The 25,331-nt window shown below is 47.6% G+C and overlaps 1 protein-coding gene across 2 annotated transcripts in view; it reads right to left on the bottom strand.

Moving 5' to 3' along the window:
• LOC119441293 (dual oxidase maturation factor 1) overlaps positions 1–25,331 on the bottom strand; it is a 181,541-nt gene that overhangs the window by 38,290 nt on the left and 117,920 nt on the right. For both annotated transcript variants that reach the window (XM_049661124.1, XM_037705916.2), the window contains one exon: positions 15,182–15,563. In XM_049661124.1, coding sequence (XP_049517081.1) covers positions 15,182–15,471 — 290 coding nt within the window. In that variant the 5' untranslated portion in view covers positions 15,472–15,563. The remainder of the gene's footprint in view (positions 1–15,181; positions 15,564–25,331) is intronic.

Below are 25,331 nucleotides of genomic sequence, written 5' to 3' on the forward strand. Positions count from 1 at the left end.
GGAAACTGAGCGGCGAATGCACGGCGCATAAAGGTCAGAGCCGTGCGGAGATAAGGGGCGGGCGACGAGCGCGGTTGTTGGCAGAGTAGAAGTGCGCCCCCGCGCGCTCCCTCCGGCGCTGGCTTCCCGCTACCTCGCTTGCGCGTGGGTGATTGAGTGCGTTCGCTCTCCGTGATAGCGCATGCCGGTCAAGCACACGTCATCGCTGGTATAATCTTATAAGACCATGTGGCGGATACAGAACATTCCGTCCTCCTTAATTTTAAAGCTATACGCGTTTTTTTCCCCGCGATCGTAATTGGAGGCTTGATAGCGGTCGGGCGGACGTCTTGTGCGATTAGTTCTTCGCAAAGGGGCCCCGTCGGGTGATGCCGTGGTTGCAGTTGTTGTGATGCTTGAACGCTCCGCTGCCGAGTGTTCTGCCTCAGGCTGCGATGCCGGTTGCTCTGTTGAAGCGGCGTCGTCTAAGCGTACATCCTCAAGCTGACCTGCAGTAGCATCACTAACCATGGAGTCACCAGGGGGAGCATCTACTGAGGGAATTAATGGAAAGTCCTGATTACGGGCACCTGGAGTGGACTCAGGATGAGCTTTTGCGATGTCCGTATAGAGTGATGTCTTGAGGTGTCACGGAGCCCTTGCATTGACCTCGGTGGCGGGCTGGAGCAAACGAACTGCAATACGGATAACGCACATCGAGGAACTCAACTCTGCAGATAAGTGAACCTTGCTCATTATGGTAGAAGGAGGTCATGGTAGTAATCTTGCAGGATGACAGAATTCAACTCGAAAATCGACAACATACGCTCGTATTTTGAACGCTTCGAGAACTACGTAGACATAAATGATGTCCCTGAAAACAAGAAACTGAAGTTGTTTTTTAACGTACTCGGAGCGGAAGCTTATGATGAGCTAAAGAAGATAGTCGTGCCTCATTTGCCTTCTGAGAAACGTTTTGAGGACATTAAGCAGCTCCTAGAAGCTCATTTCAGCCCAGCCCACTCAATCATCGCAGAACGTTGTAAATTTAATCGCCGAATGCAAAGAGAAGATGAAAGTGTCAAAGATTTCATCACTGAACTGAAGCATCTTGCAAGAGATTGCAATTTCGGCCCGTTTCTAAATGATGCCTTAAGGGACAGGCTGGTAGCTGGTTTGCATGACGAAGAAACGCAACGGGCTCTTTTTGCACAGGCAGGCCTGACGTTCGAGCTGGCATGCAAAATGGCGCTAGAAAAAGAACTAGCTGCGCAACAGGCAAAGCAAATGCACCAGTTTGACGGAAAACCATTTTGCGTCAACGTCATTCGCGGCAACCGAGACCGTGATAAGGGAACCAGACCAAGGCCAGTTGCACGGTCTAAAGATGAGCATGATAACGAGCAACGAAGTGATTGTTGGCATTGCGGAAAGCGTCATGAGACAGAAACATGTTGGTATCGGAACCACACCTGCCGAATTTGTAACAAAAAAGGGCACTTACAAGCCGTCTGCAAGAAAGTAGCCAAAGGAAAGGTTGTCAGATATGTAGACACCACGGACGACGAATCCGAAGAATTCAGCTGGCACACGGTGTTCTACTCTGATAGAAGCTCCAGTGGCTACAGCGTAGATCTTAACATTGAAGGGAAGGCTGTTTCGATGATAACCGACACGGGTGCAGCAGTCACGATCATACCAGAGCGTTTGTATAACCAGTATTTTCGGCATGTCAAGTGCGTGAAAACAAACGTCTCATTGCGCACATACACAGGGGAAAAGCTCCAAATATTTGGAAAAGCAAACGTCTCCGTGAACCAGGAAGGAAACAAGATCACTTTACCTGTAGTGGTCGTGAAAGAGAACGTTAACAGCGATGCCTGCTCTCTTGGGAAGAGACTGGCTGGAAAAACTAAAGATAAACTGGAGAGCAGTATACAGCCTGTCCGCGGGACACACCAGTTGAGCAGAGGGTAGAAGCCCTACGAAAGAAGTTTCCCGAGTTGTCGATTTTCGAGTTGAATTCTGTCATCCTGCCAAGCTTACGACCATGACCTTCTTCTGCCATAATGAGCAAGGTTCACTTATCTGCAGAGTTGAGTTCCTCGATGTGCGTTATCCGTATTGCAGTCTCTTTTTCGTTTGCTCCAGCCCGCCACCGAGGTCAATGCAAGGGCTCCGTGACGCCTCGCTTCCCCGCGACGTTCTTGCGCTACTCCACGCAGTCGATGAAATCCTGGCTGCAAGCGCTCCGTGTCGCCTTGCTCCGTCAGCGGTTCAGTCTCGTACCTGCTGCTGGCCGGCGGCGGTTAAACTGATCGCCGATCCCATCCTCGTCGCCAGATGTTCTGTTCTAAAGCAGTAACGACGCATCGGTGGCAGCAAGACGAAAAAGCCTTTATTTCATACAGCAGCGCACTTTTATATATAACGCTGCATGCCGGCCAGGCACACGTCATCGCTGGTATAATCTTATCAGACCGTGTGGCGGATACAGAACACTATTGCTCCAACGCGCGAAGGTCTGATAGAAATGTTTGAGTTTCCTCATAGCAGAATTAGGTTTTCTCCTACATTCAAATTACAATCCGACGCCTATTGGTAAACAATCCGACGGCGAATCCGACTGCGAATGTTAAAGTCGTACTTTACCATTTTTCTGACGGATTTCACTGTGAGAAATTCAATTTTTGTTCATCAAAACCTTGAACCACGTGAAAGGCCTGCGCGGTCGATGTGGTTCGATGATTTTCTCCGCCACCCGCGATCACACGCCGGTTGCCGACGCCAGATTTTCTGCGACACGGGGCCCTAAACGCTACCGCGTTAAAAGTCACAGGCATGCGCGGTACACGCAGCACAGTCACAGCGTAAGCTGGTGGAGCGGCTCAAGACTAGCTCCAATTTCGGCACCACGCACAACAGGGTCTTCTCGGCAAAGTCTCTTCGCCTCGTTTTGACGAGAACGATCTGAACTGTACGCCCGGTGTCGACGGCGAGCTGCGGCTTGTAATGCTCTCTGCACAGCAGTCTGCTGAGCCCGATGACGCCTGGTTGTAGCCGCGCACGTAGCTCTACGATTCGCTTCTTCAGCAGCTGTTCGTACCTTGCGAGGAAACGCCATAACGTGTACCGAAGAGGTATCCAGAGTACGTGGCACACATCTCACATCCCTTGACCCGTTGCACGGTACGTTGTTGATGATGATGATGGTGATCATGATTGTTTATTAGAATCTTCAAAACGGGCTGGTGACAAATAGTCACCTAGCCTGCTTGAGTTAACCAGGTCCAGTTACATGCAGCATGCAAAAACGAAATAACAAGGGGAACCTAGGGGCTCGATTTTGTTAATCATAACCACATAGAGCCAACAGACAATGAAGCCAAGGAAAGCATCGGGAAAATTAAGTGTGGTTGAAATTGGAATACAGAAAATAATGAAGAAAAGTGAAATAAAAGTGGACGAAAAGATAACTTGTCGCCGGCGGGGAGCCAAACCCGCAACCTCCGCATTACGCGTGCGTTGCACTCCCATTGTTCTACGGCGACGGCCATGAATTCGTCCACTAACTTGGGTATTTATGCTTACTAGATGTAGCCCTAGGTGCGTTAGCCAGCTCAACTTAGAACCATGGTGGGCGGATGTGAAACATCCATTTTAGCCTGATGGCGTCACGTAACACATGATATTGGCAGAGCAGGCACGTGGCTAATAAACCCTCGCATGCTACCTAATGGCATCAAGGCTGCCAGACTGCCAGATTCGACGTCATTTGCAGCGAAGCAAGCAGATATTCGGGCAATTTTCTCGCGTTACGTCTTTTCTTTTTCCTGGGTTCTGGGCTGGGTTCTGTTAAACTGCGCCAGCGCGTGAGCTCACTCCCGTCTCTACGTTTGCGTACCGCTGCCCTCTCAAAAATTCCACGCTTAATCTCACGCTAAACAGCATGTTTAAGCGTGCCACGCATGTAAATAAGGAATGGATGACGTTTTAAGCACCACGTGGCCGACAATACGTGACATTCCTTCACGTAACCGTGAGGACAAGACTGCGCGTGATAGTTCGGTCTTGTGCGAGCGTCAGCGAGCCGCGGTGCGCATGAGAAACGGAAATCACATGCTTAACATACTGCGGAGCGCTCGCGCGCGTACTTTCCATCACGCTTATAACCATGATATAAGCGTCATAAGTCGCGTGATCTGCACGAAGCGTGGGCGAGGGAGTACAACGCTTTTGGCCTTCTCAATGCCCTGCGGGGAATACGAAACTTTTCTTGGGGAGGTTGACGAAGGCCGTGGTGTTTTGAAGACTGTTCTCAGCCATTTTAGTGTGGATTCTCTGGCGGACTGTCACGACGTTCGGTCTTTGCAGCACAGAGCTTTCGGTCTAATTGTGAGAGTTTGCGTGTATCGCCATGTTCACTTCTGCAGACATTCTTGGTGTACAATGTGGGTGGTGCATGTACACAGAGTGCGACTATGCGGAGTTTACGAAAAAATCCACCAAGGTGTGACTGCTCAAGAACAGCATTTCCGTATGATTGTCGCATATATTGCGGCCCCTCATCTGCCATCCATGGAGATTGGAATATATATGTAAGAATATTAGTCATGGTTCGCTCCTATTAAAGGCGGCTAAGTGTTTATTTGTCATAATTACCGGTATCTGCTTGCGTCATGTTTGGTGCAAAATTGCCTGAACGATGCATTTTAGTGAAAAGCGAGAACATTCTACGCGAGCAGTAGCTTTGATAGAAATAAGGAGTACAGTCAGCCTCGTGCCTCATTAACAAGTGTTAACGTCGGACTGTTGAAGTATTCTTTTGTGCCCAAGTGCCAAATTCTCACGTTTATTAGGCGAGGTCATTGTCGAAATTTCTGAAGTCGGAACACGCCTCCCGTTATATTCTGGTTCACGATGCGAATATAACTTGTTTTTTTTTCTTTCTTTTCTTTTAATTTTTTACACGAATGTGTTCTATGCCAAGTTTCAAGACTGATTGCCGGCAATGGATGTAACGGATGTGATGGATGGATGCTATGAGCGTCCCCTTTGAAACGGTGTGGTGAGTTGCGCCACCAACGTCGGCTCCGGCGCCGCCATCTAGGAGCGGTGAAGCGAAGTACTGCATTGTGACATTAACGAGCGCCGACAGGAAGCGCTTCGGTAGCAATTCGGTAATTAAAGTACCAAGTGTAGCATCGTGCATTGAGTTTCATACAATAAGCATGCAATAAATAAACACTATTAAAAGTATTCGACGGCAGGATTCGAGCCCAGGGCCTCTGGTGCAGAAGCCAGATATTTAAACAATTAGGCCCAGGACGCATGCATCGACGAGCGACGCCCTTGTGAAGTTATCGCGGGCAAGCCAGTGCATTGAGACACTCGAGTTGGGCACCTCGACAAGCTGAACCGTTGTAATTAGTAGCGATTGTGCGTGTTCGCAGCATCTTGTGCACTTGAAGAAGTATAGGTTGCTCTGAAATTTACGGAAATAAAAGCATATAAAGCGCTACAAACAAAGCCACAAGAACGTCTAAATCCACAAGCATGAAGATGAGACAAATCCATGTACTTGTGTAGCCTCGTGTAGGCAGTTAGCGTCGGATTAGCCTGTGGCGCCCAAGGAAGCTTTAAGTGGCACCTAGTCGGCTGCGGAGTGCGGCTTCACAGTGCATCACCTACTACTTCGCTTGCGAAGGCCGCGCTAAAAGGCACCGAAATGCAAAGACGTCGCCGGGCGAATCTCGCTTTGCTCTGGCGAGAGCCAGCGTGAAGCAGAATGCACGGTGCAAACGCAGCTCAACTGGCTGCCGTAGCGGAACCAGAATGCTCGCACGTTCGCCGCTCGCCAGCAGGACGCCGCGCACTAAACAAACCCGGTCGCCTTTCGCTGCAGCGGACCGCAAGAAAACATGCTTTCGTGAAGACACGTTTCGCTTTCATGTTCTACCGATTCCCGTGAAACAGGGATCAACCGTATTTTTGTAACAGCACAGTTGTTCTTAGTCGAGCCTTCGCCGTCTGTCCGGCGTCATGCAGATCACGTGACCAGCAGAGGAGGAGGAGAGACGCACCAATGAGAGGCCACACTAGGCGCGAGGAGGAGAGTCGCCCTTTCGGATGACGTCAGCGTAGTTGAGTACCTGGATTCGTCAGGGCTTTCAACAACTCTCTAACACCGCCAGCACACATGGATGACCTCGCGGCCATCCATGTGTGCTGGCTCCTCTGGCCGCAGGTCCTCCAGCCCTGCCCCACCACCCGGCCTTGAACTGGCTGACCACATCAGGCCAGACGCCAGATGACAAGGCCCTACCCCCGGACGGCGCGACCCCGTTCCTGCCTGCCGGTCTGCTTCGCCCCTGCCATGGCGACATCCACACCTTTCCTCCCCTAGCTCCTTTCTCTCCCACTCTCCCCTCCCCGTTGGCGCTGAGCCGTGCTCCCTCAAGGGCTGCAGAAGATAGCGCCAACCTTTCCGTTTCCAAACGAACCACTTAGTACGCACATCGCAGCTGGGCTGCGATGCGACTATGGGAAGACCACGAATAGCGCGTGCACCTGAGGAAGAGGCTGCCTACCGCGAGCGTCAGCGAGAGTTGGCTCATCAACGGGCTCGTCGCTTGCTCTGGCGCGCAATAAAGGGGCGGCGCAACTTGCACGCGAAAAAAATAAAAAATAAGCCAAAACACAGAGACAAACCTCACGCGAGAAAAAGAAAAAAAAAACACCGCATATCCACGGGGTGAATGATGATGAGTGGGCGAAGCTCCGGAGGGAATCATCGGTAAACCGTGAATCTTCCGTGTAATTCGCCCAATCTCGCCGCACCAAATCGAACGATTGACTTCCACCAATGACGCGCGCCATATGTGACGTCATTCCTATTTTATGACAGCGCCCTTCATTATAATTGCACCATCTCCCGCTTAAGGGGACGCTAGCACAAACGCGTTAGAAACGTGCAGTACTCTCTAGTAAGGGGGAGAGGCCACAGCGTCTTACGCAGCCGTTTACACATGCCGGAACGTGCACCGCGTTTGCCGAAGCCATCACATGACTGCTGAGAGAGTATAACCCCCGTATTCATAAACGCTCCTCGACTTGACACTGCAGCATTTTAAGAGCGAACAATAGCACAAATGTCAGAAGAAATACAATCAATGTTAAAGCAGTGATAAAGCAAGCGGCCATTAGTTATTGCTTTTAGGCTAAAAGAAGCGTGTTTTGACTTCTAAAGCATTATACTCTTATGATTAAGATTTTTTTATATTTTTTTCAGATACCGCTAAGAGACCTTCTAAAGATCTTCTGGGGGAAACTCCTCATCTGCTCCTGTGAGCAGGAAAGCATTGAAATCAGCGATGACCTAGAAAAGGCACTAGTGATGTGCCACTGCCATATGAAATATATATGGGGCAGCATATGACAAATTTTTTGTGCTATCAGTTATAAAGCTAGGAACCAGCAACGCAATATCATGGGCGCAAACAATTTGTTCATCGCGTTGCGCATATAAATCAAGCTTATACTGAGACTTAGGCTTTCTCAGCGATCTGAAGATGTTATAACTCTGTAACTTTTATTTTTAAACACCAACGTTTCATTGTACGTGTTCTGACTGGGTCGCAAGCACGCTTATATAGCGATGTACGGAGGATCAGAAAATTTCAGTATTTCTTACAGATCAGAAGGAACTTTTTCAATTCTTGTTCATTTTCATCAATTATAAATTAGTTACCCCAGGAAGAAATCTGTCATATTTGTTTCGCTGCTTACAATGTCTTAGAAAAAGAGGCCCGTGGAGGATAATGTGATCAGGTATTTTCAGCCAACAATCAGAAAATGAGTGCAATACCATGAGGATTTTAACGGGGGAAATGCTGTCCCGAAGTCGCTATCCTGCACACGGCTCGCTATCTTCGAATGCGCGGCGCCGCCGATGACGTTTGAGAGGGCTTTTTGCCCGTCTGCGCAAGGAAATAAGGAAATACCGAGGGGCTTGTTTACGTATTGCATTCCTTGGCGTCCTTGAAATGTGCTAAGCTGAGGAGGCGTTGCTGATCGCTCCTGGTAGGCGTGAACGGTAAGCATGGAGAAATATCACGCTTAGAGTAAGCGTGTAAAAGAACTCCAAACGCACGCTTAGATAAGCGTGGATTCTTTTACAGAGTGTGCGTAGCTCGGAGCATGCACCCGTGATTTCCTTTGTTTGACGTTCAAGTCCCCCGGGGCGGCAGGCGAACATTATGAGAATTTTGCAGTTTCAGGCCGACACACATATGGGTTATTCTTGTCATTTCGATAACAACTGCTTTGCCACCTAAATTACCTGGCACTTCTGCTTCCTGCTCTTGCGAAATTGCGGCTGATGCAGCTTTGACGTGATCATACTTTTCTGCGTTCACAGAAACGAAGTTCACAAAAACAGTTGTTTAGACTTGAACAAGTATGATTGAGTTGGTGGGAATAATGATTCCCACCTAGAGGGAACTTGTCATAATGACAAGTTCCCTCTAGGTGCATGTTATTGCACCTAGAGGGAACTTGTCATTTTGTTCCTATCGTCATAAATGCCAACTTCACCGTATAAATTGGAAGTAAACTAGATCCCTCACTGTAGTTTAATCAAGAGTTCAACGTGACCATGTTTATCAAGAAAGAGGTCAGTGCATTCTTCACACCACCAGCTGTCTGTCTTCTATTTATGAAGCGTAGTGCCTTTCATGCGCGTTGTTCTCTTTTATCACGCTTGCTATGTAAGAGCTGAAATTTTACCATACAACAGCCTATTTCACAAGTTTAGGAACTTTGACTTGAAGCTTATGTTCCATTTTGTTTACCTCCTTCCGGAACACTCCTTGGGAGGTCGTAACACAAAAACAACGGCAAAACCACCGGGCCGTGAAAAGGTACAAAGCCATCGGATAATAGAAGCCGACTAGGATATTTTAGTATGATATCAAAATGTATGCTATATTTTTTCTATATCAAGCATCTTTCTTGAAGTGTCAAAATTGAAGTGGATTGTGGCGTAGTGAGAGCGCACTGCGTAAATATTTTGATGCCCAAGAGCTCTGGTAATTTTCTGCCCCACATCTCAAGCATCTTGCCTTTTTCCAGCGTGGACTTTACCAATACTGAAACTTTAGCATCAAATGCCTGTTCTTCAGCGCTGCCAGAAAATTTGTTTTGTGCAATAAACTAGCTATTTTCTACCTTCTGACTTGTTTAACATAATAGTTTCTGTCAGCAGTATTTCTGCTGATGCAAAGTTCACTCTTCAGTATTCCAAAGTAAGTTGATTGTTCATGCTATCATTGCAGTTAGTATGCAGGGTGTACATGCCAAGCCTGCTGTCCACTTCTTTCTTGTGTATTTTGCAGCACCCCGAAAATGTAATATTACTGCCAAGAAAGATCGATAAGCTAAGAAATTTTGGTACCACATGGTTCTGGTTTATTGCTAGACACATGAAAGACCGTCTTTACTGTATACTGTTACGATTGGCGTGTAACAACCAGTGCAAATATCATCATCGAAAAACCATGCCTAATCAGAAAGCGCAGGGTAGATCCCAAATTACTGTGAGGTGGTTCCCGGTCTGGCTGGCGTCCCGCAGTGATTACGGGCCCCTTTGTGACGAGGCGGGGGGAGGCTTTGCGACAAGAGGGGGGCGCCTTCCGCGAACTGCGCGAGACAAGGGGAGGCCCTCCTTCCGCGAACCAAACGGGTTACCGCAAGCACCTTCAACATGGCCTAGGAGAGAGGGAGCAGCCACCCGACCGGACTCAGCACATGTCAAGTGACGTTGGCGTGAGCGAAATACCGCCTACGATTTTAGCGGGCCTATCTAAGCGGCCCGCAATGTATCTTTTAGTATTCTCTTCTGTTCTTTCCTACTTCGTTACCATGGAATAGATAAACAGTGCAAGTTTCGCACTAGAAATCGTCTCGCCCCTGCCTAGTCACCATGGTCTCCCGGACGTCTGCGGCCTGCCGACCACGCCACGCTACCCAGCAGTAAGGCCGGTCAAAGTTCAAATAACCAGCGTCGCAACAATACTCAGACATTGCTTGCCAATCAGAGCTATCGGTATATACTGGGGAACCGCCTAACAATATACAATTACACTTCTTCGTGATTTTTTCTATCGATTTGTAGACTGCGTTTCGACTTTCTTGAGCTACAGTGATTTCTAATATATTCAAATAAGGGCTAATATACTTTCATGTTGTGATCAGCTGTTGCATGGATTTTTTGCGACATTTTTCTATGGGGCTGTGACCTAGTCAAGCTGTTCTAACAAACAGCTTTTTGTCACAGTCCTTCTTTCTGTATCTTTTACAGAGTGAAAATAAACTTCATTGATTGATTGATTATTGCTAGCAACTTTTTCCTTTTTTTCAGCTTTTCTTGCTTCAGATGCAATGTATAACTAGCCAACCATTAAGTAACTCAATCGTACCTCGTAAAACAGGAAGGCTCTGCAGCAAGTGAAGGGCACTTTTGCATAAACGAGTTATTCTATAATAATGAATAATAATAAATGTAGCAGGTTTGTTGATATCGGAAAGCACACATGGAGAATATACAGAGAAACTGCTAAAATTGTCGTAAATATGACGGCATGACAATGTGGTGCTACGCAATGAAATTACAGAAGGCAGTATTCTTCACGGGCAATAGCTGTTAATCTGGCGGCCTGTTACTGCGGTGTTAGTAAATGATGAAATAACAGAAGTCGGTACTCTTTACGGTAAATTCCTGTAAATGTGACGGCGCGTTATCGCAGTGATGTGGAATGAAATTACAGCGCCTGTATATTTCATGGAAAATAGTTGGTAGCCGATGCTGCCGAGAAAAGTCCAGTAAAAAGAGCGGCACATTTTTTACAATTTTTTACAGCAGTGTATCGCCGACGGCCTCTATTTGCTTCGCGTCGCATTGCGAGCGCTTGTGGCCCGCATTATTACGTAGGAGAAAGCTAGCGGGACAGGAGGCTGCAAGCGTCGATGCCTTCTCGTTTGTCCTTTCATATGCGCGTCGTTGAATTGCACTGCACTGTCATGAATTTATTTTATTTTTATTTATTTATGAATACTGCAACCCTAAAATAGGGTTTTAGCAGGGTGGGTATACATTTGCTAAATGTACAAATCGGCAAAACAAATAAATATAAAACAAGTAAGGCGAGTACATGCTTTCAGACAAGACAACGGTTTGCAATAAACAGGCATAAGGGCATATAATGAAATCAGCGCTACATTCAAGCTGATCACGAGTGGAGAATCACTACAGTGATTGAAATAAACAGCAGGAGCACATGTAATAGAATTCAGACACTCACTACTGGAGCAGTGCAGCAAAAAGGTTCAAGGATGACTGTGAAACAACTTCGTTACTAAGATTATTCCATTCTGTAATTGTCCTAGGGAAAAACGAATACTTGAATGTGTTATTACGGGTGGAGAATGGGGTTATTGTAAAGGCATGCCTCTGCCTTGTGGCATATCCTGTGGAGAAATGAAGTATATGTGATAAGTCTAACTTAAAATAACCTTTAACTAACTGAAAGAAAAATTTCAATCTCAATACTTTATTTCTTTGTGTAGGGGTTGGGAGGTTGGCTTTTGCTAATAAACATGTTAGTGAAGAACGGCCAAAACTGTTATAAATAAATCTAACAGCTCTCTTTTGAATTTTTTCCATTTCGCTGATATTTTTTTTAGTGTGAGGGTACCAAATTATGGATGCATAATCTAAAGAAGGTTGAACAATTGCCTTAAATGCAATAAGGCGAACGGCGGGAGTGGAGAGCTTGAGAGCTCGTCTAAGATAAAATAGTTTGTAATTGCACGAGCTTATTACCGTGTTAATATGTCTGGTCCAGTTAAGGTCATTCGAAATCCAAAGACCAAGGTACTTATAGTGTTGTACCTCCTGCAAAAAAACATTATTGGCTGAATATGCAAAATGAAGAGGGTTACGTTTGTGAGAAATTTTCATGAAAACAGTCTTTTTAAAATTAACTGACATCTGCCATTTATTGCACCAACGAATGACCTTTTGAAATGCTTCATTTAAATGAATCTGGTCTTTATGGTTTTCTACTTCTGAGTATAGGATGCAGTCATCCGCGTATAATTTGACTTTTACAGGTATGTCATGTGATATATCATTTATAAACAACAAAAAGAGAAGGGGCCCCAGAACGGAGCCTTGGGGGACACCCGAGTCAACCGGTACTGTACGAGAACAATGATCATTGAAAAAGACGTACTGTTTTCGATTCGAAAGATAACTGGAAATCCAATTTAGAAGCTGGGTATTTTTAAGAATTAAATCCAATTTGAAGAGTAATTTATTGTGAGAGACCGTATCGAAAGCTTTAGCAAAATCCATAAAAATTGCATCTACCTGTTTTCCGGAATTTATAGATAGTGCGAAATCATGAACTGTAGTTACCAGCTGGGTACAAGTAGAAAATCCTTTCCTGAATCCATGTTGTGAACCTGACAAAATATTGTGCTTATCTAGGAATTCTGAAATATGCTTATGTATTATATGCTCAAGTAGTTTACAGGAAGTTGAAATTAATGAGATCGGCCGATAGTTAGCAACACAATGGGGATTTCCACTCTTATGTAGGGGCTTCACTTTAGAAGTTACCCAGTCATCCGGAACTTGACCATCTTTGAGAGATTTAGAAAAGAGAATTGTTAGGTACTTTGAAACCCATTGTGCATAGCGTTTTAAGAACTCATTCGGTACTCCATCAGGACCTGAAGATTTTTTAACATCAAGTTTCAAACGCAAATTCAAAACTCCCTCTTCACTTATGACAACATCCGATAGGGGTGGGCTTGACACATCAAATGTTTCCAGGACTCCGTTATCCCTTATAAAAACAGATTTAAAATGTTCATTGAAAGCATTAGAAATGACAGAGGAATCACTAGTTTCTACACCGTCAATTTCAAAAACGTCAGTGGTCACAGTATTAGGCGAAATTAAACTCCAGAACCTCTCGGGAGACGAAGACATGAGACTCGGAAGTTGTTGGCCGTAATAGCGTTCCCTGTCAGACAATACATTTGCTTTCACTTGAGAAGCAAGTTCAGAAATTCTTTGCTGGAGGATACTTACGTCTTTAGAGTACCGTCTTTGATTTTTTAAACGTTTGAGCCGTCTTCGCAACTGCAACGTTTCCCGAGAAATCCAGGGATTCTTTCCTTTCGATTTTTTTACAATGCGTGGAACAAATCTATCAATACACTCATTTATAATGTCCTTGAAACGCTTCCACAAATAATGAATATCAGTAGTGCAACTCGAAAAAGAATCAAATTCAAACGACAGTAAGTCCAATATCGAAGTGTCATCTGCTCGTGAAAAGTTTGGGAACGAGACCCTCTTGCAATTTTTCTTTAAAACAACATCAGAAAGCGTAAGTATCACTGCCTGATGATCAGATATTCCAGGGAGAACAGAGCAGCTAGCTTGAGCAGAGATTGAGCCACTAATGAAAAACAGATCTAGAATTGAACAAGAGTTTGCCTGTATTCGAGTGAATTCATCAACGATTTGCATTAAGTCAAACGAAAACGCTATATCAATCATTTTTTCACCAATTTTATAGTTAGGTTGTTGCAAAGAGAAAGATGGCCAATTAACATGTGGTAAATTAAAATCTCCAGCTAGAATTATCCGATCCTCAGGCTTCACATGCGCGACAAGGTAGTTGTTTAATTCATCCAGAACATCCATGGAGGAATTGGGTGGGCGATAAATAGCTCCAATGACATACCTGGTCTTTCCGTAATACGCTTTGCAAAATATGCCTTCGAAATTACGTATGTCATGCATTTTTATTTGCGTATATGCCTTTGCAATTACGTATGTCATGCAATTGAGACGGTCATTGACCCGAAATCCATCAGTGGTATGATGCTCTTTCACGCGCTTATAATTTTAAACTAGCTCTTTCATTTGTTTCTACATATGTTAGGCACCAGCTGCTGTTGATATATCGGTCTTCAGAAAGCGCAAAAGGCCAAACTGAAACGTGCGTCCCGTAAGATATGCACACGAGGCGGTCGTTCGAGGCTCAGGAACACAACGCCGATCTACCGCGGCAAGAAATTGAGGGAGTTATTAACAGTATTGAGGAAATGACTCTCGCGAGCAAATATACGGAAAGAAATGACCGGCTGCTTTTCGGTTGCCTAGGTCTTTTGCACCGGTATACAGCATTATGGACACTAAATAAGGTCGGCGCTGCAGGGTAAGCGACGCATTGCTTTCATAGAAGCTGGTTTGGGGCCTACGTGAACCGGATCATCTGACATCGCTCGGACATCGGAAGCATGTCCGCTGTCGTACAGCGCATTTCTTTCCGGGCGCTGTCACAACATAAATAACCATAGTTTACGCTCACAAACGGAAAATCGCCGCCCCGTAGCTCGGTCATCCTTGCTGTAATTACTGGAGAGCCGCGCCACTTATCACGTCCCCCATTCCAAAATTTAATACTAGGAGAGCTTCAATAGTGCCGCTATATAGATGCTCACCGCGTATAGTTGTGCCTCATTTGTGTTGTCGATCAGTTACCTCTTTGCAAGTTTGAAGACATTTTTTTTCCTCGGCTTTTCAAATCCAATCCGCTGCATCTAACGATACACTTGCAGCGCATGGTCGTATCATTTTACGATTGGCAGGCAGCGTCACACGCTTGTTCTCTTGTTTCTTGCTTTTCTTGGAAGCACTGAACGAGATATTTATTGCGTGACTTAGCGGGGAAGAGGCCGCCGATTGGCGCAAAATACAGACCGGGGTATTCCCCCATCTAAAACTGCTAAATGCCATGTATCCCACCCGCTATAGGGCCACATGCCCTTGGTGCGGTGGCATACCTACACTAATACATGTGACCTGGGAGTGTAGTAAGCACCCTCATAGGCCCACTAATAATATCTCAATGGAGCAGTGGGAGGCACAGCTCGCCCGTTCCGACTTGGCAGGACAAAAGTCCTTAATTAGCCAGGTCAGGCAGGCGGCAGAGGCCAGTGGGGCCCTGGACTGAGGGGCTCCGACCACCGCTATACTTAAAATATTTTCCAGCCAAATAAAGTTTCTATATATATATATATATATATATATTGCGTGACTCCGTGAATCCAACAGACTCACCGGTAGTAGGTGTGCGTCCGGCCCTGGCCGACGTGCCAGCGTGATCCGTGCACGCTGATCAGTATGGAAGCGCCCACGAAGAGGCTGAACACCACGGTGACGACGGTGACGGCGCGCTCCTTGCGTATTCCCGGCACAATGGCGAGGAATGCCGCAAGCAGCGTGAAGAAGGCCAGGTACACGAGCACTTCGGCGCGGTCGGCGCTCACCGCGGTCCGGTTGTCGCTCGTGTACAGCGTCGGTCCGCCGTTCTCGCGGAACGCGTCGAACCATCCCGTTGTGCTCAGCATGGTCCAGCTGGGCTCGGCTTCACTACGCGATGCCCCCGATAGCGCAGCAGTGGCCGATTACGTGGCCAGGACAGACCGCCACGAACAGTGTCCTGCGAATCCCCGAAGGAAGGTATAGTTGCGACGGTGTAACTTCCACGCGAAACATTAACGTAAAGTACAGTCAGACAGGGTTAGACAAGTGAAACATTCTCTTGTGTTTCTAATCCAGCCTTCACTTAGCGCTCACGAATCTTTTCTAAGGATATGAGCCCACGAAGGAGCAATCACAAGGTGCGACTTCTTGCAAAAGCCATCATACTTGGAGGTTAATTACTTATTGGAAGAAGTGCATAGTTCGTCGCAGCACGGGGTTCTTGCCAGTGAAGCACACGTAATCAGCGTACGGAAAAAAATGTCACAGTTTCGCCCTAAGGGCGAAGCAATGAATGCGATAGCAACACAGCAATGTCATACGAAGTAAGGTGAGCGGCTTTGGTAGCAATATGAATTGTAGTAAACATGAGCTGATTAAGTAAGCAGGTGTGCTGCGGCGTAAGTAGACCGGCATGAAGAGAGACTCGATGACCACGAGAAGGCGCGTGTGAAACGGTGGTGTTGATGAGAAGCGCTTCCCGTGCGCAGCGCGTGCGAAGGGACACACCTATGCTCTGCACTGCCGATCCGGGCAGCATTGCATGTGTAGCGTGCGTTGGAAAATGTGGCCCGACTATTACTAACTGAATGAACAAGCGTGGTGTGAGCGCGCACAAACAAACACGAATAGATCACACTGAATGACTGCAGACGACTGTCAAAACGCTGGCAGCAAGCATACGCCGCAGCGGGCGAAGGTACGTGCGGTCTATCGCTTCAACGGAAACTGAACTGCGAATGCACGGCGCTTAAAGGTCAGAGCCGTGTGGAGATAAGAGACGGTGCGAGCGAGCGACGAGCGCGGTTGTTGGCAGAGAAGTGCGCCCCCCCCCCCCCCCCCCGCTTCCTCCGGCGCTGGCTTCCCGCTTCCTTGCTTGCGCGTGGGAGAGATAAGAGACTGCGGACGAGCGACGAGCGCGGTTGTTGGCAGAGAAGTGCCCCCCCCCCCCCCCTGCTCCCTCCGGCGCTGGCTTTCCGCTTCCTTGCTTGCGCGTGGGAGATTGAGTGCGTTCGCTCTCCGTGATAGCGCGCGTCCCCACACGCTTCCTGTCGGGCATACGGCGCGCGGCGAAGATTTTATCTATAGGGAACCTCACGGCGACGGCGGCGGCGACGACGACGGCGACGACCACGGCGACGGCGACGCCGACGGCAGAAATCCGGTGCAAGTGTCCATATAATTGCTATCGCAATAAAAGCTGACAGCATATATATTGTTACGAGGAAAAACGACGCTCGACAATACATTTCCAATACAACGGGCAGAAGACGGGCATACACGATGAGGCCGGCGATCGTCGTCTTCATCAGTCCTGTCATCAGCGTTCGCTACTGCAGCGCCTCGTAGCATGACCCCCGGCGGCGAAGGCACTGTCCCGGCGCTTGGTAGGTTCGAGTGATATCGCTTCAGTCGAGCGACGTGAACGATATCAGAGGTGGATCGTGGTGTGGAGGTATCGAGAGCTTGTATCTCCTAGGCCACGTCTGTCACTTGACGCAGGACACGGTACAGGCTTGAATAGCACGAAATCAGCTTCTCGCAAAGACCAACTCGCCGAGCTGGTTTCCAAAGAAGCACGATGTCACCAGGGTTAAAGTGGGCATCGCGGTGACGAGTCATATATGCGTCGTTGATTTTGCTGGGAAGTGGGCAGACGCAGGCGTGCAATCTCACGTGCCTCTGCAGCTCTAGATATGGCATCACAGGCATATTCTGATGTTGTATCGAGAACGGCTGGGAGGATCGTGTCAAACGGTAGTATAGGGTCTCGTCCATTCAAGAGAAAAAAATGGAGAGAAACCAGCAGAATCATGCCGGGACGTATTGTAGGCGAAAGTGACGAACGGCAGAGCGGCATCCCAGTCACGGTGGTCAGCAGAGACGTACATAGCGAGCATTTTTGTGATAGTTCTATTGTGCTTTGTATCGCAGGTGTGGAATATGTCCTGGACAACCTGTCAGAGAAAGTAGCGCAGTTGTCGAAGAGCGCCGTGGTGAAGCATTACAGCTTCGAGGAGGAAGTCAGCGACGTCGGTTACACAACTGGTAGCGAGAGCCCGCGTGATCGCGTACCGGGTGGTGTAGTCCATAGCAACTGCTATCCACTTGTTCCCACTAAGCGATAGGGGAAAAGGGCAAAGGAGATCAAGACCAACCCAAAAAAATGGCTCAGATGGTATTTGAATGGGCCGAAGACGGCCAGCTGGTATTTTGTGGTGCTGACAAGATTTACAGGAGGCGACGTAACGGTAAATACCGGCCCAAAAGAAGCGACGCCGAACACGGTCATATGTCTTTGAGACTCCCAGATGACCAGCGGTAGGAACATCATGCAACTGTGCGAGTACAGTCTCACGCATATGCTTGCGAACGACCAGCAGTAGTTCAGGGCCATCAGGGTGCATGTTATAACTGTACAATATGCCATCTTGCAGCACAAACATACGCACAGAAAGGGAACTTGTCAGGCCCATCAGGCTGAGAATGATGTCTCTCAGGTAAGGGTCACGTCGTTGCTCATCGGCGATGTCACCTAAGGCGATAAGCGCGAGGGCGCAAGTTGACTCGCCGGTCACAGGAAGATCTGGTGGCTCTACTGGATGACGTGACAAGCAATCAGCGTCCTCATAGAGTCGGCCACTGTGTAAGAGTACTCTTGGAGCCGTTGAGCCCACCAACCTAGACGTCCAACTGGATCTTTTAAGGACGAAAGCCAGTATAGGGCGTGGTGATCGGTGATAACCGTGAAAGGCCGTCCATACAGGTAGGGGCAAAATTTACACACTGCCAAACGAGAGCGAGGCATTCACATTCGGTGATCGAGTGCTTGCACAGAAACACCTTCGGTATTCACGGCTATTTCGTTCGCAGGTAGAAATCGAGGCCATGAATTTGTCGACAGGAGCGTCGTTCCTGCCTATACGGAACTGCGATGGCTAGTTTTCCGCTTGGACGGGTGGGGGGCGACAACCATAGGGGAAAGTGAACGGCAACGTGGTGAGGGCGACCGACGTGTGCCGTAGACACGTTGATTCAGTGAGCAGCTGTCCATCGTTGAGTGGGAGGAGATCGGGTGCGGCGGCTCAGAAGCAATGATTTTCTTCGCCCGAACTTGTACGGAAGTCACGACCACGACAGCAACGTGCGACATGGCCAGGTAGACAACAGAAGTAGCAAATAGGTCCGTGGTGCGCCAAGGATTAGTGGACGGCGGTGCGGGACGGCGAAAAGAAGGCTTGTTCGGGTGGACAGGCGCACACGCAGCGTAGGAGGTATTTGCTCCTCGAACAGGATCCATGCTGAGTCGCATTGCTGGTGACTGTCGGCGTGCGACTTCAGCATAGGTCAGAGGAGCGAAAACAGGCGGATGCTGGTAGGTGGTTGGTAGCGCCTCAGAAATTTGCTCCTATATGACCTGTCGTAGCGTCGGAGGAAGCGCTTGCGCGGAGTCTGGGACGCAGGGAACAAGGGACAATTGTCGTGCCACTTCTTCTCGGACAAACTGCTGTATCTGCCGCATTAACATTGTGGTGTCAGTAGAAACGGCGCCTACAGTTAACGCTGACATGTTGGCCGTGTCAGAGCTCGGGAGGCGTGTAGAAATGCTCTGTTTGCGCAACTCGTCGTAGCTCTGACAGTACTGTACCACGTCTGTGACAGTTTGGGGATTTTTGGCAATGAGATTTTGGAAGGCGTCGTCCTCGATCCCCTTCATGATGTGTCTGATTTTATCAGCTTCGGACCTAGTAGGGTTGATGCGACGGCAGAGGTCTACAATATCCTCGATGTAGGACGTAAAGTTCTCGCCGGATTGCTAGGCGCGACCGCTGTTCTGCGCGGAGCTTGCGAACAGCGGGTCGGCCGAAGACTTCTGCGAAGCTCGTTTCAAAGGAGGACCAGTCGGCAATATCAGCTTCATGGTTGTGGAACCACAGCTGTGCTACGCCCGCCAGGCAGAAGTTGACGTTGCTGAGTTTGGTGCCGTCATGCCACTTATTGTGGGCGCTTACCCGCTCATACAAAGTGAGCCAGTCCTCGACTTCGTGCTCGTCGGTTCCGTTGAAAATGACAGGGTCTCGCTGTCGTGCTACCTCCACTTTGCGTCCTGTCACCCAACTGGGCACAAGACTTCTGTCGTGTCGTCTTTGATTCATCGGGCCACCCACTTATGATCCAGTGCAGACGAACTCCAAAGAGAACTTCTTACGGTACGCCAAGAACTGTCCAATAACGGCTATTCGACTGCTTTTGTTCGCAGAAACCAAAAACAGCTGCTGAATCCTCAGCCATTCGAGAAACGAGCTTATCAGACACGAGCCAGCATTCCCTACATACCTGGTACCAGCGAAGCGCTTTCAAGGATATTTTCAAAATACGACTTACGCGTTGCGCATGTGCCATCTAACAAGCTCCGCAACAAAGTGTCAACATGAAGGACCGCTTACAAGACGAAAAGTACCCGGGGGTAATCTATAAGATCCCGTGCCAAGACTGAAACTTCTGTTATATTGGCGAAACAGGAAACTTCATTCGACGACTGAAAGAGCACAAGCGCGATGTTCAAAAGCACCGCCACGTGTACAACGCACTGGCGGAGCATGTGCACAAGAGTCGGCACTCTATCGCTTGGGAAAATGCTGCAGTCATGGCTAAAGAAGAAAATGCGACAACGAGACTGCTGCTGCAATCTCTGCTGATACAGACGACGCCAGGTACCATTAACAGGACAGATGGAAACATGCCTCAAGTTTATGCCCGTTCATTACGTCATATACTGCCTATTTAACTGGACAACGACGCTACGTCCGCTGCATTGTGAACAAGCAACCTGTACAGGCTCCGAAACGTCAAAACAACTTTTTTGACTTGGTCAGTGACCGTAATTTTCATTAACCCAACATGCTACCTCACCAGACGAGCTTTCGTCGAACTCTTGACTATATACAGGGTGTCCCAGCTATCACGCAGCACGATTTAAAAATAGAGGAACGGCGTTACGCGAAGCAAACCTAGTGCGTATTGTTTCCAGTATAGTGCAGTAGCCGCCAGTAATTTTTTCGTTACTGAGATTTATTTGCGTAATTGCAATTGATTATCTAACTCGAGAAGTACTGTCCTAATTATCAAAGTGTCAATGAGAAAGTTGTATAGCAACATGAAAAACTCCCGATACAGCTTTCTGTTGCTCAATACGTGCGACATAAAAGTGTTTTTCCGAGCGTGAAAGAAGCCCGCGAATACACGCAAAGTGCATCAAGCGGCCAGTCTCGCGGCAATTCTGTATTAAAAACCGAGCATTATAAAAGCGCGCACTGTCGCCGCAGAGCATTCCGACCTTTGGCGACGAGAAAGGCGAGGAAGAAGAAGCAACTGTCTCCGGAAGAAGAAGCGGCGCGGCAGGAAAGACGACGGGAAGCTGCTCGAGCATGACCCTAACGACGACTTGCCGACCCAGATTTCCGAGCAAGGGCAACCACGGCTAAGCGACGGCGAAGATCTGAAGACCCCGAGCTTCGAGTGAGGGAGGCGGCGTCGCGGCAACGATACAAAGAGACTCATCGGGAAGTGAAAGCCAAGTTGAAGCCACCAGCTCCGCTGTTTTATCAATCTTCGCGACATTAAGTCAGTGAAGCTGTGCTGATTTTTTATTCAGTATTTTAGGTCTCAAAGAAAATAATCCGATAATGTGGTTGGAATGATTCAGGTTACTGAAACTTCCACGGGATTTTGGCTGACGTAAGCTATGATCTCGCCAATGGAAAGCGAGGGCGCGTTTCTGTGAATGTGTTCAGCAATAGAGTTTTTCCAGTAAAGTCTCTTCGACTGCTGTTGTTGCTGAGCTAATAAAGTAAATTTTCGTTGTCCATATCCTATTCTAATTCACAATGAGTTGTTTCTCTGTAGCAATGTTTTCGCAAGTAGTGATGTCAGGTGCAGGCGATGAAATGCACGATTGCATTTAGATAAGCAGTAAATGCGTATATTACCGTACGGAAAGAGCACCTTGCACTCCTTCAAGAAAATGAAGCAGATCCATGGCAATCGCTCGCTGTATTATGCGGCTGATGCGGCAATGAGAAATAGGAGGGATCTGTTTTATGCACTTCAGTACTAAGCTGCATTATCCGCTTCTAACAAGTGAAAAATTTCTTCAGAGTTTAACAGGTGCCGCTATGGTAGAAGCATGTACAAGCATAGCATGCAATACACTGCATACACGCCGGCATATTCGTTAATCTCCTCACAGTCACTGCTTCTGGCAGAACTGTGTAACAGCAACAAGTAGCGCTTTCGCAAATATAAATCCAAAGAATAGCAAACCTGACGAAACAAGTAGCATTATGAAACATCGTTCCAGCGCACAAATAAACACGGACCAGAAGACAACAAGAATGCCGTACTTCAACTGCTGCTCTTCAAAGACAACTTCTTGTTTTCCTCTTCTCGTCCGTGCTTATTTGTGCGCTGGAACGATGTTACATGGTGCTAATCACAACAAACTAGCCCAGCTGTTCACGCTTAGCGAAACAAGTAGACACGTTTCAATGCACAACACCTGTAAATAAACCTGCAAATGGGACAACCCCAGGAAACACAGGCAATCGAGGCGAAGCACATTAACTCCCATAAGATCATCGGCTGTTATCAGCTATTTCTTAAAGTCAGTGCTACTACACGCTATCTTTATAGTATTTATACGTTATTTACTAAGAATAATAGTGCAGGTAAAGAGAAAACAGCCCTAAATGTCATTAAGACAACAAATGCAAGTTTTCTACATTGATATAATGTAGCGGCGTAAGATACAGTGGATCTTTCAACGCCTCGCCAAAAATAGATTATGTGAACGTAAAAAAACAGCATTAAAATTCAAACGTGTTCTGCGCGGAGCATTTTATATTTCTAAGGCGCACAGCGTTGTTAACGCCGTCATTGGCCTTGCGTATTAACATTTGAGCCAGTGCCGGTTCTCCGGTCACCATGTTAGCGTTCTTTGGCAAGATTTCGATTTCACAAAGGCATCGCAAACAGGCACACATTTATCATTTCAACCAGGAAATGCTGATAGCACTCGTAACAAGTACAAATAGTTTGTAGCCGCCTTCATATTTTTGTTTCGTTGAAAGTTAGCTGGATGGTAAGCAGCCTGAAAAAATTTTAGGAAAGCCCCATAAAAGTTAAGCCAAGCTATTGTGGGGATGCGCGACTCTCACGCGTCTCCTGTAATCCGGCTTCACCGCGTGGCTAAGTGCCAGCGGCGGTCGTGGTGGTTGCGGCGCATTGCGAGAGATGGCGCGAGTGTCGCGATGCTAACGCCACCGAAAGGCGGGGTGACTTGGGAAAAAATAGGGTGCCTCGATGCCAGCGCCGCGTCACTGGCATCGAGGCACCCTTGGGATCGGCGGCCAATACGCATGAACGCATCGCGCGTGCGCCGGCCCGCTTCGCGCGACCGTCGCGCGAGACTAGAGCAGGACACCGGTATGGACGAACACGGATCGTTCAAGCGCGCCACCGTTCGCGTGACTGTACACGTGAACGACTAGGCGATGGTATCATTGCCTGGGGTGAACATATTCGCTCGCTATCCGGTCGCGGTGAGTCGGACTTCCTTGATTTGTCGCGCGCCCATGTGAATGTTCTATTGGTAGTAATTCGGCTAGTGTGCATTGGTGTATGAAAGGCGCAATAAATGCCCTTGTGATTGTTTGCACTACTGTGTTGTTCTTTGTCCCAAGAGCATGCGTGAGACCCCACACTATATACATGTCTGTCAAACTTCGCTCTATGTGTGTAGTGGTACGGGGCCCCAACAGAAAATGAAAAGACTATTGAGAGCATCTCGCTATATGGTCACTGACAGCCTTTGCATGAATCCTTATCAAAGCTAGGCAAAAATATTTAAGGAACTCTTTTACATTAAATAGAAATAAAAAGCGTCTATTCACATAGAAGAGCACATAAGAGGCGTTCGGTTACGCGAATACTCTGCCACAGTAGACATATACAATGAAATTGGTTTTAGTGAGCGATAAAAATATGGCATTACCCAAAAACATGGCGTCATTGCCCCAGCTTCCTTTCTTCGAGTTTACGAAAACCTTTGATGTTCAAACGGTTGGCATCAAGTGCATATTACTACCACGTCTTCAGCGCATTGTTATTGCAGTATTTCAAGTTTTTTTTCTGTTTTTGGTTGATAGTTACATGTTGTTGCACAAATCACCATTATATTGCCTGGTAATAACTGAAACAACAATAAAATTAAAGGATGCATATGGAATTAAAGCATATACGTGAGTCAAAAATTAATGCCCGCTCTGTAGAAAGTTGAAGAAAAGCAAATTTGGTTTCTTACTGCAGCTATGTATTCACGTCAAACTTTTCGACAGCGGTGCACATGAGCTGCCGTTTAATTTTGCCGATTCCAATTTGAAGCCATTCCTTAAAGACGCATCTGTTCGGATTGGCGGCTCTATACATAGCGGGATAGAAATCCGGGATCGAGATGCTTGTCTTTTTTATGAACCCGCCGTGGTTGGCTAAGGTGTTGGGCTGCTAAGCACCAGGTGCGGGATCGAATCCCGGCCACGGCGGCCGCATTTTGACGGGGGCGAAATGCGAAAACACCCGTGTACTTGGGTGCACGTTAAAGAACCCCAGGTGGTCAAAATTATTCCGGAGTCACCCACTACGGCAAGACTCATAATCATGTCGTGGTTTTGGCACGTATATAAGCCCTTGATTAGGCTTTTTATGAACCCCGTGTCTCGTGCTGAGCTGGCCGAGTCAAAAGAGAGAACATTTGGCTGAGCGTTTTCAAGCGATAATCTGGTTTGGCGTTTTGGGGGTATTATGCACTTCTAACCGATTAATGCTAGAAACTGTACAATTTCCCATGAGCACCACCAACACGAGGAATTCCTTCGACACAACACGCATTAGTTTCGCAGCAGCGCAAGTGGGTTAGCCAGCGCGCAGTTAACTCGACTTGAACCAGGCACCACCGAAGCAGAGTCTTTATTTTCAAGACCACGGCTGCTGGCAAAGAATGTCAAAGCGAGGAGAAAAGGCAACTTGCTTGTCAAGGCGTACAAACAACGTCTTTTACGCGGCGTATTATTTCATTTTTGAGCAACAAACCGTTTGCCGTGCGAATTGCTCTTTTTTTGAGCCTATCCCCACGAACATGCTTTTAATTCTTTTATATATAACTTGATTCGTGAACCCTACTTTGTTTTAATGTTATGAACCGTTAATCTGGCAGCAATTCGACGCACTTTGTTCTCGATTCGTATATTTATTGACGCCGTTCGTGGCCCCATTGTGGGCACGTACTGTGTTTTCTCACCGCCATGGCTGTCAACATTCCGTAGCCTGTGCATGGCGTACAGGCGCAAAAATCAAAAGCTTTTACGTCAGATGTGGCTCGGCGATCCTGCAAGCTTGTTTGCGCGCGCCGTGCACGCCCAGCTCCGATCCTGAAAGCAGCACGCGTACGGGCAACAAGGACGTCACTCCGGCGGCGGTCGCGAGAAGCGTGTTTTCCTCCCCTTTCGTGGCTGCGCGCGCGGGCTGTTGTGCAAACAGGATCTTCGACGGTTCACGGCGGAAAGCACGGCGGCCAAAAGAGGCGCGCAAAGTTTACACGTGTCATATCTTGTCAACGGCCAAAATGGCGTCCCTTGTTTTCGTTTACTCTCCCACAGTTGCTGCCACGGTA

Source organism: Dermacentor silvarum, chromosome 2 (genome assembly GCF_013339745.2).
Source record: "Dermacentor silvarum isolate Dsil-2018 chromosome 2, BIME_Dsil_1.4, whole genome shotgun sequence".
NCBI classification, from domain to species: Eukaryota; Metazoa; Arthropoda; class Arachnida; order Ixodida; family Ixodidae; genus Dermacentor; species Dermacentor silvarum.